Consider the following 19022-nt stretch of genomic DNA (forward strand, 5'->3'; position numbering starts at 1 on the left):
ACAAAAATAATTAATTACATGTGGAGGGTCTCTGTTTTGTTTGTCTCTTGTCCAAGGGGTGCTTGGGCTGAAAAAGGTTGAAGACCCCTGCAATAAACCATTCAACAAATATTAATATTCTCCACTATATGAATGAGCTACGCACATATAAAATGTCTTAAAATATGTCCAATTATGGCATGTAGAGGCCCTACTGAGTCAATAAATAACAGCCAAATTTAACTTCACATTTTAATCATGAAAGCATGAAGGCAATCATCACAGACTGACAGCCATTAACAATAATGCACTTGGAACAGTATATCTGAAATGTAAAACAAAAAAACAGCTTCAACACAGAAAGCTTTTCTGACTACAAACACATTTCTTTTTAAATGACAACACAAAGTGAACATTTTTTTAGTGAGCTTAATCCTCTCCCTGTCTCACAGGTACAGAGTGAACAGAGGCTCAGAATACGAGCATGCTACAAGTTGTACGTGTGGCGGACGTTTAGAGTGTCTCGCAGCATCAGGTCGCGGATTCGCCAAAGTGCATCTGCCATTGTCTTGTGGGCTCCCTTACTCTTCAGCCAGTGGGACGGTAGTCTGCTCTCTTGCTCTTTTGTCAGGCGCACGTCTTGTTTTTGAACTGAAAGTGCAAAAATAAAACATTACACGACATTACAGTAAAGCTGGACAAGACAAAACCCAGAGATACAATAAATGGAAATGAAAAGAAAAAAGGTTAACCTGAGAGAGTTTGGTCCCACTTGCTGATGGTGGAGGACTCTGCGGTGAGGCCCTCGATGTATCTGAGGTATGCCTCGGAGTGGAGCAGCCGCTGAGACTTGGCTGGTGGGGACACAAACACCGGGGTGGAGGGCTGCTGGAGCGCTGGCTGTCCCAACTGGCCTTGTCCTGGGTATGGTGGTGGAGCCTGCAGCCCAGGGCCAATCAAACCAATGTAATGCAAATATTATAAGGACGAACATCTTGACCTAAATGAAGCCCCAGTCTATGCTGTGTATATATATATATGATATACACAGCATAGCAAACTATTCTAGGCCTGATAAACCTTGAACCTGGATTTTAACTCTAATTTATGAAAATGTTTTAAAATATTTTGATGTTAATCCCGGGGTCTTCTATCCTTCTCTAAATAAATAGATCTGCCACTAAATCCTACACACCGGACCTTTAAGTTATAGGTAAGTTGTTATAATTCAACTCTGGTGAAACCAGAACGACAGTAAGAAGAGATAAGTGTAGTTCTCTCGAACAAAGTTACATTTTCTCTGCACCAATATGTCTAATATTTACATCAATATGACACAGATACAGGAAATGACTCTTCAGTGAGGCGTCTCTCTGCTGATGGGTTGTAATGATTACTGTCTTACAGCTTACCTGAGATCCATGAAAGTTTCCTCCAGATCCACCTCCCATGCCACTGACACCTGTGGGGATATTCAGCATCAAGACACTGTGACATTACAATTACAAATGCTAAATCCAAACTCCAAGACCTTTTAGTTACAATAGAACACTTAAGAATGCCAATTGTGAGAATATTTATTCAAATTTGACTTTTTTTTGTTCATTGGAGACGCTGAATTTCTCCCAATAACCCTACAGATCAGGAGCAGGACAAATATCCTAGCCAACTAGTCATCAAGGACCTCAAGCCTATTGGTACAGGTAGCCCCTCCAGCGAGTCAGATTGGTAGACAGGAAGCAAATGCATGGCAGGTGGGGTGGCTATGACAGCACTCTTACCAAACGAAGGCATTCCAGGAAACCCAGGCATAACGGGCAGGAGATGTTGGGGAAAGACAGACACCCCCATGTGATGTGGTGGTATGCCAGTCATACTAACCATGCCTGCAACGTGGCCCCACTGGGGCATCATAGCTGACCTATATGCACCCATCATACCTTGTTAGGAAGGAACAGTAGTAACACAAGACAGCAACATGCATCAGTCAAACATGCATCAACTACTTCACTAATAAGCAAGCAGAAATATGTTAATATATTATATGTTTTCATATAGTATCAGATCGTTATGATGGATATGAATGAAGATAAAGGAAACACAAATGAAAACAAGTTGGTGCACATGCTCTACTGTCAAGCACTACTTCATTTTTAAGTCCCAATCCTCAAATGGTGTACAGCAACCTTTCCACTTCATGTTCTGCATTCAAACACGGACACATAGCGTTTACAGTAATGTGAACAAAGAGTGCTTTACGACAATCAAGGTTGGGGCTTATCAAATGATGTTAGAGGCAACATAACAACACACGACAACAGCAACAGCACTGCAACATCACAAACATGCTGACATGGGTGTGATAAGGAGACTTAAAAGATGTGACTACATCTAGCAGTTCAGCTTCTTATTCCAGCCTCCTAGTGCACACTGGGGATCCATCTGCATCTATGAGGGGTTACCTGACACAGGCGTCATGCTGGGATTTAGCATCCCCATGGGGATTGGGGGAGGCACCACCCCCATCAGTGCCCCTACTGGGGTACCTGCTCTTGGGGACGTCTGATGATGAGCCCTGTCACGCTCCTGCTGCTCAGCCACTTTAGCTGCTCGCTCTGCAGCACCAAAAAAAAAAAACAAGCATAGGACGTTAACTTTACAGTGTTTAAAATTCTTAAAATACAAATATCTGGATCAGGAGTCAAATTTAAAAATGTTCTGCTCACCTTCATATTCTGCTTTCTTGGTGCTTTCCAGGTTTCTCCACTCGGTGCCAACGAGGCGGCTCAGCTCCCCAAAGGAGAAGTCCGGGTGCTGGGCTTTGATGACGGCTCGCATCTCGCTGCTAAACAGTATGTAGCCGCTCATGTTGATCTTCCGCTTTGAGCCCTCCTTCTTCGAAAGGCCCTTCATGGATTTTGGTGTGGACTGGCAACCACACACAGGAGAAGTATTCACAAAAAACGCCACAGGCAACATAATCGCTTGTTAGACTACAGAGGAAATTTACATTTGTAATTAAATACTTCCACCCTGACCTGCGGAGGAGTGTAAGGCATGATATCCATGTCACTGGACATGGAAGATTGCATCTGAGGAAGAGACTGGTCGCCTAGCTCGCCATCATCATCCCCAAGATCCTCTAGCTCCTCGTCTGTCATATCGGCAAATTTGGCCTCCAGTTCCTCAATTTTCCTGTCCAGTAGAGGGGATGGCTCTTTCTGGGGCACTATGAGCTTCCTGCATAAGACAGAGAAAAATATACTGAACAATTCAAGATAAGAAGAACTGGCTGCCATATTTTTTTCTTTTATCACTCACGAAAGAACACAACCTGGGCTTTACTACACAGGAGAATAACACAGCATTTGGTATGTCCATTCTCGGCTACTGTAGAAATACGGCAGTACAACATGGTGGACTGGTTAACATAACAATTCTTATTTTCAGATGATGAGTCACTAAAACAATTGAAAGCACGTTAAGGTTTTTCACCTAAAATAGTAGTTTTCATCCTCCACCACCTTCCCAGAGAGTGAAAAGCGCTTAAGACCCTTGAACTTCTTCATCTGCTTCTCACTCTCAATGTAGCGGCTCTCGCAGAGCAGCACGTTCTCTTCAGGCACTTCAGTCGGCCGACATGACAGGTAGTCCTTGAACGACGACACTACACACTTCCCTGTGAAACACAAACACTGACTCAGTGAATGCGTTAAATGATTTCCATCAACCATACACTGCAGTATTGAGGGGCGTACCTATGATGCAGGTCATGGGACAAGTCTCCTCGAGGTTGCTGAGGAACACTTCCTTCTTGTAGAACATCTTAGTGGGCTCATGCTCCGTTTCCTCTGGGTGGATGAAGATTGGACCAAAAAAGTAGCCCGCTCCATCTCGCATCCACATTTTCTCAATCCTGTTCAATGCATTTAGAAAAAAAAATGAGTTGCATTAGATATACTGGAATCCATAGAGCCTTTGTATATTTATATTTATACACACTACTATTACTGCTATTAGTCCAAGCTCCCTGTGTGTCCATATTTTCCAAGAAAACCGGATGAAAAGGTGTCCCATGGTCAGTAGAAAATAAAGAACTGGGGCTCTTTACATTAATTAGCATCTGCCCTCAATTAAAAAAAAAAAATCTCACTTAATTAAACGAAATATCAACATTTGTCAAGTTTAAACAGATTGCTTTCATCCACTACAGACCACTGACAACCATTCAAATGCAGGATACTGTATGCTCCTATGAAGCATATAAATGTATTTACTCTACCTGCCCACTCGATGGCGCACTAGCCCATGTGAAGCGATGTAAACACAGTCTCCCACTTTCAGCCACAGGTTGTTGTAGCAGAGCTGCTCATAGTACTGACATCCCGGCTCCCCATTGGTCATATCCATTGTAACATCCTCCCTCTCCTGCAGACACATATTGTTTTCCTGACAGTAATCTGAATGATTTCACACGTCCCCTGTTAATCTGGGAATGGATAAACAAACAAACTGACATTTACCTTGTCTACAATACTATCTGTGAATTTGCTTTCGTCTGTGATCTCTGGCGGTTTCTCCTCTTGTTTTAGGGCAAACATGGATGCCACGCGGACGACAGGTAGAGGCACCTCTCTGGGATGAAACCGAACTGAGCTCAAGGGCATGGCCCACAACTTGATCTTCTTGAAGGACTTGGACTTGGCAGAGTAGCGTGACTCACAGACGTAAACGTCCTCAGCTCTGAAACCTTCTGGGTGTAGTTTGAAGTATTCCTTAAAATCACACACACACCATTAATATTATTGTTAACGCACATTCAAACAGCTACTTATATCTAACAAATAAATAGGAAAAGACCAGCTTTTACCTTTACAAACATGACCACGCATTTTCCCAGAATCTTGCTGACGGGAGCTTTGTTGTAATAGTCGCTCTTAAATACTTCTTTCTCCAAGAACTTCCTTGTGGCGAGATGAAATGTTTCATTTGGCCTGTAGAACCAGCAGCCATACAGCCACTTCTCACCTGTGTTTATTAGAAGAAGAATAAACTGGAAGGATCACAACTGGTCTCAATACAAACAGTGTGTCACTGAACTGGAACACTAACTCATGTTACTGTAAGTGACGAAAAAATCTAGCAGAAAATATCAATATGCCTTTCTAACAAAATATACTAATAATGAGACTGACCGGTGTCGTCTTGCCAAAGGCGTTCAATGTAGATGATATGAGGCTGGAGATTTGGCTCTGCAGGCTCCACATACACATAATCTCCCACGTGGTACATACTGTCCTTGAAGCTGCAGTCCTGACTGTACGTGCGTTGCAGGTTAGACTGCCACGATCCTCCGACAGAGTCTTCTCTTTTCTCAGCTTCTGGGAATTTACAACTGAATCAGTGAAACAATACCACAGTACATGCTGACACATGCAGGCTTTTAGTATGCATTGAACCAAATACCCCTTTTTTCCTCTTCCCTCTTGATTTTGTCCTCCTCAAACTCCTTGGGAAGCTTCTCTTTCTTCTCCTTTTCCACGTCGCTATGCAGGTGTTTGGAGGTGTAGCTGAGAGCAGGAGACATCAAGATCTCTCCGTTCTTACACAGCTCATCTCTGATCCGAATGAAGAACTGCTGCAGCTCCACGGCATCTTCGAAAATCTCAGAATCAGTCCTGTAATGAACACATGGTGTTACACAACTTGGGCTTTCTTTTAATACAATAATACTACAACACCAGTGCATGAAAGGACATTTAGATTTCCATCTTAGACAACTGTCTATTTGTAGAGAATAGTCAATAGTACCTCACCTATTCAATCGTCTGGCCTTTTCCAGCACTTCAAACATGTGGTCCTGGAACACGTCCAGCCTCTTATAACGTCCTCGATCCACATTAGTCCTGATAATCTCAAAATTGAGTCGTGGCTTTTCAGGATTCGCAGGATCTAGGGCAGGAATCTCAGCAAGTGAATCACTGTAGCAACGGCCCTCATCATCTTGGTGCCCAAGAACGGAGACAAAGAGGCTGCGGATGAGTTCCTGGATGAGACGAGGCACATCGGGAACATGGGCGTCATCTCCTCCCTCCAGGTCCCGCCTCGTCTCTAACAGCACTCGATGCAGCACAAGGGCGTCGCGGTAAATAAGTGACTCCGGCTCGTTGTAAGTGCAGGCGTTGTTGAACATGAGCACCAAGTCCTCCACCAGTGCATCTACGTCCTGGTATTTATTAGCCAACATGTGGCTCTTGATCTTCTCCATGTCCACGGGTTTCTTGATGGCGATGTAGTAATCGGGCAGCTCGGCACGGGACGGCAGCCGCAGGAAGATAGTGCTGAGGCGACGGCCCCGCTTATCTGTGTAGTTCTTGACAGCCTCATAAAGCTCATTCAGCTTCTGCTGTAAGGGCGTTAAGTACTTGGACTTCTTCAGAGTGATGCTGTTCTTCCCTGGAATCAAATAACAGGTTATGTGTATGAATGATAACCAATCTTCCCACTGCTAGATAGGTAACAAACTCACACATTTGCTTGGATTTGATCCAGTCAGGTTCAGTAAATCTGGCTGACTTACTTATTTTCAACTTTGGGGACATCATGTCATCATCATCTGTCGCTGGCCCCAGATCTCTACGCCTGTCTTTCATAATCTTCTCTAGGATGTCAGCATCATTGTAGACCTTGAACACGACCGAGAAGTTCATCATGAGTTCCTGGATTAGGTTTATGTCGGGCTTAAGTTTACTTACAGTTATTCCATCTAAGTCTATCTGTCCACTTTAAGACTGATTCATAAGTGGACACAACAGGAAACAAATGTATGACTTTGGAAGGCTTCAGAAACACTAAAGAAATAAATTATGAGACAAAAATTCTTTAGTGTCGACAGCAATAACAGATCTTACCTGGGAGCCTTCTTCATTGTAGTGTCGAGCATTGCGGAACATCAGCTTCATATCCTCCACCATTGCATCTTCAGTCATGTACTTGTCTGAGCGGATGTTGTGTTCAATCGTCTTGAGGTCCATTGGTTCCAGGATGACTTTGTAGTAGTCGGGATAGTCCTTCTTCGAGGGCTTGACCATGAAGAGGTCACACAGTCTCCGACAAGTGGCAGCTTCTCGTGCCTCAGTCACAGCGGTGAAGAGAACTTTCATTCGGTTTTTCTTCGTGTTCTTCTTGTGACTGGAAACAAAATGGGAGTCAACTATCGTACTACCTCCACACACAAAACAACAAAGTAACGACATAGAGTTAAGCAGGTAAAATGTGACAAAGTGCAAACCTTTTTCTTTTTGTGCTACTGGTGTCAGACGTGGCAGACGAGAGCATGCTGTCTCCATCATCGTCATCTCTCTGCAAAAGCTCCTTTCTCTTCATCTAGACAGGTAATATATATACATACATATCACATGATTCTAATGACTCTTAAAAACAGACACAAGTATTAGTTTGAATTGGGACTGACCTGCTGTATGTGTTGGAGTTTGAGTGCGCGCTTGTAGATGGACGAGTGAGGAACATTGTAGCGTTTGGCATTCTCAAACATCAGCGTCAGATCAGAGTCGACATGCTCAACGCTCTCATATTCATTGTTCTTCATCTTGTTCCTGTGGGGAATTACGGGCTCTCACATTTGGGAAGGAGGGCACAGAAATACTGTATTGTACAGCGAGTGTGTGTGATGCCGTAAGGGGTAGAAAATAACAAAGAGAGAATGTTGGTGAAACAAAATAAAAACAAAAACATTGATGAAAACATGAACAAGGTTGAAAAATGAAGCAGAAGCAAAAGCAGAATGAATTTCCATCCACGTTCAGATAAATTCCAATAAATGGAGACCCCTAAATCAATACTTAATCAATACTTTATTTTCTAAAAGGCTATTTTGCAAATAGGATTTCCATTTTCAATTAACTCTCAAAACGTAATTTGAATTAAATGAAAAAAAAAAAAATCTGCGTTGGGTTCAGGTGGTGACACAACTAAAAGTGGAAAAACATGAAGACAGACTTCAGTGCTGTTGGGTAAATAATAGGTCTGGCCCTTGGCACACTGTATGATAACACACACAAAGAGCTAGATCAGTACTAATTGTGTCATACTTGATCTGGTGGAGGCAGATGGGTTGACTGATCTGGTGGTAGTAGTCGGGGTAGTCCTTCCTAGAAGGCAGCTGCAGGAAAGGCTCAGAGATCAGCTGGCCCTGGCTGTTCCTGGCACCTCGCACGGCCTCGTACAGCTGGAAGATGGGATTACTCATGTCCATGTTCGAGGTCATACTCTCTGCCTCAGATTCCCCTTCATCATAGTGGACAGAACCTGAGAAACACAGGAGGAGATAACATACTAATAATGACACAATTCATTTGTATCTTCATCATTGCCCAGTGGATGCACGTCTGTTTGATAAACCTAAGATAATGAGGTGAAGATGTACCAGAGAGTATGCCCTCCTCATCACTTTCATACTGAAGAGCCATGGTAATAGCTGAGAGGCGGTCTCCCTGGGCAGATCTTCTGTTCCTGACAGAGATGGACAGATGAAGAAGAGCGAGACGGTTCAAATCTAACGTCAACATGACTTTATTACCAATTTTCCCCAGTGTTGTCGTCTGTTTACCTGATACGGATGCTGGACTTGATTGGTTCTCCATGCTCCATTTCAGACTTCTTTTGTGCAAAAATCTTCTTGATGGTGTTCGCATCCTGGAACACGAGTAGCTCTTATGTATGTATGCCAAACACTGCTAATGACATCCAGCCATGTATTATATTCTCAATTACACACTCACCTTAAACACCTGCGATCCAGGCTCATTGTACGTTTTGGCATTCTTGACCAGCAGATCTATATCTTTAGCCATGGCACTGATGCTCCTGTAGTGACCCAACTAGAAGCAAATACATAATTGGACATTTCAACAACAAAATGTTGTAAGAAAAAATTAAAAATGCATATTAATGAAGGGAGGAATAACAGCATACCTGAATCTTTTGAGCGATGATTTTCAGATCTATTGGTTCCTTAATAATGGCAAAATAATCTGGATATTGCTAAATGAAAAAAAGACAAACTATGCATCAAAAGCCAAATCACTCATTTTACTGATAACCTCACACTGAAGGCGCACATACCATTTTGGAGGGAAGCTTCTGGAACAGCTCGCTGACCAGGCGGCCAGTGGGCTCGGTGAAAGACACCACGGCATCGAGGAGCTGCTCGAGGACCTCTTTCAAGCAGGTGGGTGCACTCTGATACACACAAAGGGGGTCACACTGTTCAGGTCAGGAAATACTGTATCAGCCTCAGTGATAAACAGCGTGCACTCAAACGCCATTATGACTACAGTCTACAATAATAAGTATCATTTTCCAGAAAACATATTGGACATTGAAATGTGTTGATGGTGTGAGACAAATTTGAGAAATGAATTTGCTTTCCCAGTGGCTTCACTCTTTGCTACAACAAACAACATTTTGTAACAAGAGCTATATAATGCCCCCTTGAAATCAATAAGATGTAAAGGATCGCATGAGAAATAATCTATTTACAGATGGGTAGTATTATGACATTAGGGATATATTTATATGAGCACTGTGTCATTGTGCGTGATGGAAAAAGCTCCTACTTTCAATAGGTAAATTATTTAACCATTGCTATGCAAATGAATGCAGCAACATCCTTGAAATCAAATGATAGATACCAAACCACTTCATCTCTGTTGTCGTTTCAAAACACAACGTCACAGTAGTGAGATGATGTGAGCCGATCCAACAGATCAGTAACCTAAATGTGAAAGTTAATAGCAGCATGTACTGAATGAAGGGTCATAATAAATGTATGCTGTGAGCGTCACCTCGTCCTCAGTGGACCCTCCGGGATTGTCTTGCGCTTCGTACCCGTCTTCCTCATCCTCGTCGTATTCTGCTCGCTGAACAAACTCATTCTTGGTTCGCAGGTAAAGGTCCCACAGTTTACAGGCTGCCCTGTACTCAGGGCTGTCAGACTAGATGGACACAAGCAATCCATATTCATGCAGGTGCAGAGCCTGAGCCATGCATAGATAGAATATTCTGCCCACAGATGTATACAGACGTTTTTGTTTTTCCTACCTTATAATATGTTTTTGCGTTGTTGAATAACAGCTGAAAGTCACTGGTGAGCTGTTCAACATCATCATACTCCTCCATCTTTAATTTCTGCTGGATCTTCATCATGTCAATGGGCTGAGACACCACGTGGTAATAGTCCGGCTGATTCCTACAAAAGAAAAAAAAAAAAGGAGACTTATTTTCTGTGTCTTGTGTTTGTGTTAAAATACCCGACTGGTATTTAGGATACACACATATAATGATCACTTATCCCTTTCCTCACCTTCGTTTGGGGGCTCTGATGAACAGCTCACACAGCATCCTGCCCTGATCGTCCTTGTAATCTCTGATTGTGTTGTACAGTTCATGACATACAGCAATCTGCAAGGCAGGGATTAAACACTGAAAAATAACCACATCCTTTCACATGTCAACAACTTAATCTGTGTAAGACAGCATTGTTAAAATACAGTAATACAAAAAACAGTGACTGAAGTTTGTAAAAAATTACAGGATCCACAGTTGGAATGTTTGAGGTCCTTCTCCTCTTTCTCCCAATTGAAGACACTAACGATGAAGTCTGGCTATCGTCAAAATCTCCTCCACTCACACTGCTAGAGGGGGATGTCGCCCTTCTCCTTTTCAAGGCCATGACGAACCCCTGACGCAAAAGAGCCACAGAGAAAAATCTTACGTTAGGAACATAAACATTACATTACTTCATTTTCCGACAATATCTAAACAAGCGTGTGAACCAGAGAGCGAGACAGCGAGAGAATAAGCTGAACGGCTGGGCTCGCTCTGCAGCAGTCAGTAACACCTGCTGACAGAGTTTGCCACTCACTCATGCCGCATAATACTGAATAGTTCCTCTCTAAATAAAGTAGTGCCATTCCTCAGCTCTTGCTTCCACAACACATTGTAATGAAACTGATTTCATTGCAAAACATAACTACAGAGTTAATGTACTTTAATTAATTTAATTAACTATAGAAAGAACTGGCACGTGTTGCCATGTTTGCTAGAAGTCAGAGGGTGGGGGACATTACATATAGATGTGATTCAGTAGAATATTTAATGTGGAGTGGGGTCTTCTTTAAATATTGTGAATCATGATATACAGCTATCATCTTATTTAATGTTACAAAACACACAGAAGTTCTGCTTTGGCTCCACATGAAGCCAAATTAAACATACACAACATGTAAGATCATCCCAATATTTCTCTATATTTAATTAAGAGATCAAACATCAGAAGTTGTCTTAAGGTTTAAAAGGGGGGCTCTGCATTACATGCAGCAAAGTATTGCTGTAAATGAAGAGTTATGACAGAAGAAACTAACATGGACACATTTTGATTTGTTTTGATAGGAAAAGCAGCAATTCAAAACATTATCATTTTATTATTTACATCCCAGCTGTATCATAAATATCTTCATCCTCACACAGCATCACTTTTATGTGCTCTTGCATGACAAAAAATGTCATTAAAATGAAAAATGTAGCAATATTTTAGTCACAATTAATGTTCTAAATCAACAAAACATAGCATTATAATAGCTCACATTAATGTGTGTAGGAAGCAGGGCCATGGTGATGAGAGACACCCACATGTCATCATCCATGCATGGAGGGTAATTTCAGGTCACCCCGAATGAACTCTGAACCATAAATAAATGCTTTACTTGACTTGACTGCACACGGGGGTATTTTCCCACAGACGCCTTGGTCTCCTAGCAGGCTTCATGTTCCTCGTTTTCAGATTATTTATAGGTGACAACTCCTATAATCACCTTTTTCTTTCCAGACAGCAGTGATGCTGGCATGTCTGCAGGGTTTGACTAACCTAAACGAGCTGGTTAACGCGTCCTCTTAAATGTCATCCAGACCGCAGCCCGCCCTGTGTGCGTGTGTGTGTGTGTGTGTGTGGCTGCTCACATCAGGCGGAGCAGCAGCAGGCGGCTGCCCGGGTTACCTGTCACTCAGCGCGGACAGGTAACAGACCACGCAACGGCTAGCCGTTAGCAACGGTTAACGGTTAGCCTTCCAACATCTTTCCCAGTTAGAGACAAAGGCATCACTGTGACAACCGTTTTTTTTTTTTTTTTTACAAAGGCGACCGCTAAGCAAACCGACGACACTCGGTGGGAAAAAGTTGACACGCTTGACACGGTTTAGTTGTGTGCTTACCTTCTGTGAGCACGTTATCAGACCCACAAAAATCACTAAACCATCAAGAAAAGCCAATCACTTATCGATTTTAGAGCGAGGGACACAACTGTGAAGCTATGGCAACGGTTCAACCGCCACATCCGGTCGGTAGCCTTCAAAATAAAAGCGTATATGTTTTTCCATGTAGTTTGTTTTCACATAATTCTCTACTCTTCTAACTTTAATGTAAGCTTTATATAAAAAGTAGTTCGCGTAATGGTGATCATTTTAGAATTTAGACACCATATCCATGGCACATTTAAAAAAAAAAAATTAAAAAAAAGTTTAAGCCACGTCGCTGACACAGTTCCTGTTAGTTAAAATCTGGCTTTACAAATCGACCTCGCCATTAAACCTCTCTTCATTTCAGCTGAACAAAACCACTTCAGAGCTCTGACCCAACTACAAGACTGTTCATGTTTTATATATTACAGGATATTATATTATTCTTGCCATGTCTTGTGCCATTCTTACTATGTACTGTACAAAATTTTAAAAAAACAGTTTACACTACACATTTTTTATTTTTGATAGATCTCACTGTTTATACTGTTCATTCTGTTTATACTGCTATATTTTCCATATTTATACTGTTTATATCTTCAGATAGATAGATAGACAGACAGACAGACAGACAGACAGATAGACAGATAGATAGATAGATAGATAGATAGATAGATAGATAGATAGATAGATAGATAGATAGATAGACTTTATTTATCCCAATAATTTTTATTTACACACAGTGACAATAGACAACATAAGAATACAAATATAAAGGACAGACTATACATAATAAAATATCAAAAATAGCAATAGTACATAAAATATATTGTACAATAGTATATACAGCAAATTGGCAGTGTTGATTTAGTGCAAGTAAGAAAGGAGATTATGATTTAGATAAGATTATGACCTTATGAGGTTTTTCTTTTTTTTAGCTGTTATTATACAGTGCAATGGCATGTGGCAGGAAAGATTTCCTGTATCTGTCTCAGTGTTTTTCTTAGATATCTTTTAACTTGTATATTTTTTTATATTTTATGCTCCATGTATATTGTCATTTGCACCAGAGATATTAGGGAAACACCATTTCAATTCTCTGTATGTCCTGTACATATGGCATCACTGACAATAAAGTTGACTCGACTCGACTTGATTTCACCAAACTCATCTAAATTCAAATAAGGCAAAGTTTGGCTGGCTGTTACCTGAAGTGGATCAGAATCGATGTTGTGTTCAAGCCACATATAAAAGCCACAATAAAGATAATAACACAGTGTTTTTGTCAGATTTCTCAGTAATAGGTGGACTTTCATGTTAAAGTAATGGTACCATTTTTGTGCACATTAGTTAACATTAACAGTTTAGCAGATATACCCTAATGCTGATTAGATTTCATTATGAATTGTTGGATAATTGTTGGATAACAAGAACAATGGTTCAGGTAGTGACAATGGGTCACAGGTAGACCTAAGTTTCAGTTTAACTACGAACAGGTTCAACAAAACAGGTACAACAAAACAGGTACAACAAAACAGGTACAACAACATATGAAATATCTTTGAAAATGTATTCAACACCTCCCTCCTGGCTCTTTCTAATTCAGACTGTTCCTACAGATGTATAACAGTGATGTGTCATTTATTCAGCAGTTGAACTGTTGGAACAGCCGGATGTACGATGCAAAAAAATTTTAATATGTTACAGAGTCAGTAAAGTGTTTGTTTAATCTCTATGACACCTGCTGGGCAGCTCCAAGCGAACACTTGCAAACATCATAAAGGTTTCTAGCCTGCCAATACAAAGACGGACACCAGCTGCAGTAAAATATCAATGAGAGTTGACCAGACAGTCACACAGTGAAGGAGATAATGACCTCCAAAGCATTAACAAAGAATGAGAGGAATTTTCCTTTCATTTATAATTGCCACTCCCACAGTCTTGGACAGGTTTTACCACATTTTTTAGATACAGTATGAGTAACAAAAATATTAACTGTAGTAACCTTTAACACCAGGAACATGTCTGAGCTAAAGCCTGTGAAAACTATTAAACAGATGAGTTGTACTTATAATTGCAACATTAAGTATAGACGCTCAGATAAAAACTAATGAGACCGCAACGCTGACAGATCTCTGGCAGTAGCCTGCAGAGCATATTTCTAAATAAGACAGATAGTTTCCTTGCTGTGAACCTTAGAAGAGATTTGATGCTGAAGCTATGTGAAAGTTAATACAATAAAACATAAGATTTCAGTTCATGGAGGTGTGCATGTGTAAGGGTTTGCTGTCTGCCTTAATGAAAGAGAAGAAGAAAACGTAAGACACATGATACATGAAAGCATCAGAATATTGTGATGGGGGATGAGGACAAGCAGAAGATGGTTTGATTCTGGTGGGAAACATGGTTAGAGGTAAATACATCATTAGTATAGCTTCAGAAACTACAAAAAACAAGATTCTCCCTTACCTGAGGATATGGATTTTGGGAGAGTGCAGGCACAGTTGGTTAAAAAAAAAAAAAGTACTTTGGATAATTTGAGTTTTTATTCTTTATTTATTAAGTCTACCAAACTTTTGTGATAAACACTGTATTTTATGATTATTTGGGACCTCACGCATCACTTGATTGTATTTTATTTTGCTTTTGCAGATGTAACCAGAGGTGAACTCATTGACACGGCAGCTTTGTATAACACACGTTTGATATAATAAATCACTATAAATGATAATCAGGAATAAGAAATATGTAACAATAATAATAGCATTTAATAATTACAGATTAATAAAATAAAATAAAAAAAAATAATAAAACATAAAATATAAATAAATAAATAATAAAATAAAATAAAAAAAATTAAATAAATATAAAATAAAATAAAATAAAATAACAAATAAAATAAAAAAATAAATAAAATAAAACAATAAAATAAAATAAAATCATTGAATTTACTCTGCAGTAGATGGCAGTAATGCGTCATCACGGACACCAGCTGCCGTCAAAGTGCAGAAACTGGAGGCAACGTCGACGAAGAAGAAGAGACCCGGAGGAGGAAGTGTGTGTTCACCATCGGCCCCATGTGTTGCGGTTCACTCGTTCATTCATTCTTCGGGAGGACAGCTGTAGCTCCACTTCATACTGAAGTTTGCGAGCAGCGACGCGGAGCCAGCTAACGCACAAACAGCGCCAGAGCTTTGGAAAAGTCACAGTGAGAAAGTCAAGTCCGGTAAATACATGAAAGGCGCAGTGGAAACCAGTATGAAGGAGAACCGGTGGAACATAGCCCCCAATGCTCCAGCATGCATGGAGAAACATCTGTGCTCGGCGCAATACAGAGCAGGTGAGTAACAAGGTGAACAGGTGATTTAAACACGTGCTGCAGCTGGTTCAGTCTGTTGTGCACAGCTTGTTACTTTATTTTGATGCTGAGCATACATGTTTGCATGTCTCCCCACAGATGGCACCCTCCTGCTCGGTGCCTCCAGCCTCAGTGGCAGGAGCTGGCAGGGATCTGTTTGGATCTACAGTGACCCTTCAAAGGCCCCCAACGAGGAGCTCTGCAAAGCTGGCGTGCAGACTGAGGCTGGAGTCACAGATGTCAAATGGGTATCGGAAAAAGGCGTCATAGTTGCTTCAGACTCTGGTAAGAAGCAGATTCAGAGCCGGTCTTGAGACTTGAATGTTGTCGTGGATTTTGTCTGACTGGTTCCTTTTTTTTGCAGGTGCCTTGGAGCTCTGGGAACTGGCCGAGGATGAGCGCCTGTTGGTGAATCGTTTTACCAAACATGACCACGACAACATTGTCACCACGGTGAGCCCGGTGACTGGAGCGAGCAGTGCTGTCACCGGCAGCATGGACTGTCGGTAAGACCCTTTGCTTTGACACACACACACACAGTTATCAAAGTGTACCTGTGTAACAGAAGCATGTTAATTGTTGATTTACACTTTTCCCTTTCTTCACTACAGAATTAAAGTCTGGGATCTCAGTCAGGAAACCGTTGTGAACACCTACAATGGTGAGGGAACATCTGCTCTCAGGATATCAAGACGATAATATAAATTAAATCAAATTTTATCCCTGTAAAGTTTAAATTTCATGGGTTTGTCACAAAGTTCCTTTGTATCTTAAAAAAAACATATTTCAGTAAAATTTGTCTCAGTTGAGTTCAGAGGTTTAAAACAGTATGATTGCACATTCTTGTGTTGTGTGACATGTAAGGGGTAATAAAAAATAAATGCTCATTCATCGGGACGGTCAAAATCAGAACTTAATACGTCTCTTAACTTTTTTCCTCCTCTAGTGCACACTCAGCCCATCAATTGTGTTGCCTGCAGTCCTACAGATGAGTCTCTCTTCATCTCCTGTGGTCAGGTATGATACCGACTGAGCATATTGTTGTAAACACAAAAACTAAAGCACAGCAGATAACTGATGGGACTGGACCCTGTAGCACTAAGCTGCATAAATGTCCTTATTTATTCAATTCAGTTTAATGGTCAACACGACAGTAGGACTGTACTAGTCTTCATCCAGTCTTAACCTGTTATCCCGTGTCCCTTAGGATGGTCGTGTGCTGATGTGGGACAGGAGGAAGCCGAACAAACCAGCCTCTAGAATAGGTGAGAAATGTGTCCTTAAACACCCAGGTTCATTTTGTTGGTTCTTGCCATGATAATTGGTTCCCATGTTGTTGAAAGTACTGCAATTCATTTAGTCACAGTGGAAATTGGTGTTAATTAACGTCTAACCAGCTACCTAGTTGTGGTTTGTTTTTATCGGTTTAACAAAATGTGATCTTATGTTTGTTGAACCTACAATCTAATTGTCAAGGTAATAAATCTTGCCAGATGCATAATCTTTTGCTGTCTGTGTCTCAGATTTAGAGTCCCCCAGCTGCTCCCCTACCACTGTAGCTTGGCACCCCCACCACAGAAGCACCATTGCTTTTGGTAAGACCCAGCAGCAGATTATTGATTTACAGAAGCATTACACTGGAAGTCGCTGAGTTTTTTTACATCATGCTTTTTGTTCCTCAGGCGACGAGCTGGGCAGGGTGACTGTGAAGGACTTCCTGGGATCAGAGCCGACCCGGGTGCAGAACGTCCACAGCCGCAGGGTTACTGGGCTTGCCTTCTCTACACATAGGTAAACAAAAATCCTAGCGTGTAATCATTAGCTCTTACTTTGCCCCTCTACGGAAATATTCACTGCTTTTGTTTCCGTCCCAGTGCCTCAATGCTAGCCTCCATTAGTGACGATTGTTCCCTCGCCGTTTTGAACTGTGACCTGCAAGAAATGTGAGTCTAAAATATCTGTTCAATTTTCCTGTACTGTTCGAAAAAAATACTAATCATGTATTGTTCTTGTTCAGACTTAGAGATCGGCAACACCAGGACTATGTCAGAGGTGTGTGCTGGCTCCATGGTGGCTCCAACACTCTCACAACCGTAGGCTGGGATCATCTGGTGCTTCACCACGCGGTGGATCCAGCCGCTGGAACTCCTAACTCCAACTCTTAGACCCGACAGATGCTCACACACTTGGGAAGAGCATGGTTTAAAAACTATTACTTTCCCCCCTGTTTTGAGGGGTGTCCATGTCTGTCTAAAAAGTGAAATGTAACATGTCAGTCATAAAATATAGATTGAAGAGTTTCAGTATCATTTAGTTAGATGTGTGCACAATATTTGGACTTTAGACTTATCCCGGCATTACGCTACTCTGCCATACAGTCTCTATCCACTTCCATCATGCTGTATGGCATTTCCATGTGTGACTATAGTAAAGACAACCCATTTGAATTGTGTAATTTTACATTAAAGGAACTTAATGTTGTGATAGCAAAAGCATTTTGACATCTTTGTGTTTCCTGTAATTTATCATATGATAACTGAAAGACTACAGGGAGAAAGTGTATCTTGAAATAACATGGGGTGAGAAGATTCACACATTGTGTCTATCAGGGGTTATCTGGTAAAGGTTGTGTACTGATAAAACCGTGTGACTGAGTCAGACCCCATTTACCCTATGTGTCAAAAGAGGGTAGTGTGTTATGTGTTTACGTGTGGGCGGTCAGCTCAGAAGTTAACAAGATTGCATGTGTGAGTCGCTCAGTGAGTGGCACGTCAGCTGTCATCGCTAATCCGTGGTCTGACGCTGCAACACAATGTGTTGTTGACTATAAAATAAACATGTCATTATCAGTAACAATTCAGACAAAGCATCGAAGGAACCCGACAGTCAGGGCATCCATGTTGTTTTCCAGGTTTTTAAAGAATTTTGGTAAATTTTAATTACCAATATCATCAGAGATGAAGAAATCGTCTCACCGGTCATCATACTCATACAAATTAACTTTCCTCCATCATCAAACTATATGCAGCAGAACCCATTGGCATTATAATAAATGGCAGAATACATTTTTACTTTCCTTATTCACCCATACAGCTTGAGCCAACATGCTTTTAAAATGTGTTTATTTAAAAAGGCATATTGTGTTAGAAAGCCCTAAAAAAATCCACAAACCTCTGGCTTCATCAGCAGTTACCGTACCTTTGTATGATGAGAATCCAGTGGTGTTAAGTATTGTCTATTAAATAATATATTTAATTATTAATACTGAGACTAAAATCTGCAAAATTCCCAAATCTTGTAAGAAGTAGAATAAAATTGTTACCCTTCCTTACACTGGGATAACTGACATTGCAGCAGTAGTGCCGTTTTT

The 19022-nt window shown here is 41.1% G+C and overlaps 2 protein-coding genes across 4 annotated transcripts; one reads left to right on the forward strand and one right to left on the reverse strand.

Annotated features, from left to right (window-relative positions):
- Window positions 1-217: 217 nt before the first annotated feature.
- Window positions 218-12402, reverse strand: LOC104928127 (protein polybromo-1-like). 3 transcript variants are annotated; one of them, XM_019269478.2, is made up of 30 exons: window positions 12271-12402; window positions 10592-10741; window positions 10364-10461; window positions 10102-10249; window positions 9846-9995; window positions 9124-9240; window positions 8974-9042; window positions 8781-8879; window positions 8609-8694; window positions 8426-8505; window positions 8091-8307; window positions 7454-7595; window positions 7271-7365; window positions 6891-7170; window positions 6560-6665; window positions 5796-6435; window positions 5446-5657; window positions 5175-5360; window positions 4850-5007; window positions 4503-4754; window positions 4262-4428; window positions 3738-3895; window positions 3475-3658; window positions 3018-3219; window positions 2706-2907; window positions 2442-2594; window positions 1761-1919; window positions 1392-1441; window positions 732-918; window positions 218-630 (listed from the first exon to the last, which is right to left on the reverse strand). In XM_019269478.2, exons 2-30 carry the CDS (start codon window positions 10730-10732, stop codon window positions 467-469), a joined length of 4902 nt encoding a protein of 1633 aa, XP_019125023.1. In that variant the 5' UTR covers window positions 10733-10741; window positions 12271-12402; the 3' UTR covers window positions 218-466. The 3 variants fall into 3 exon arrangements, with proteins under 3 accessions (XP_019125023.1, XP_019125022.1, XP_027135507.1); XM_019269477.2 differs by having other exon boundaries at window positions 8426-8511; XM_027279706.1 differs by lacking the exon at window positions 12271-12402 and having other exon boundaries at window positions 4262-4407; window positions 8426-8511; window positions 10592-10732.
- Window positions 12403-15298: 2896 nt separating this feature from the next.
- wdr77 (WD repeat domain 77) lies at window positions 15299-18231 on the forward strand. The gene is made up of 10 exons (XM_010742352.3): window positions 15299-15634; window positions 15752-15937; window positions 16017-16158; window positions 16264-16313; window positions 16599-16669; window positions 16860-16917; window positions 17176-17247; window positions 17335-17443; window positions 17527-17595; window positions 17670-18231. Exons 1-10 carry the CDS (start codon window positions 15529-15531, stop codon window positions 17815-17817), a joined length of 1011 nt encoding a protein of 336 aa, XP_010740654.2. The 5' UTR covers window positions 15299-15528; the 3' UTR covers window positions 17818-18231.
- The last annotated feature ends 791 nt before the right edge of the window (window positions 18232-19022 follow it).

The sequence above is a fragment of the Larimichthys crocea genome, chromosome VI (assembly GCF_000972845.2).
Source record: "Larimichthys crocea isolate SSNF chromosome VI, L_crocea_2.0, whole genome shotgun sequence".
Taxonomy (NCBI): domain Eukaryota; kingdom Metazoa; phylum Chordata; class Actinopteri; family Sciaenidae; genus Larimichthys; species Larimichthys crocea.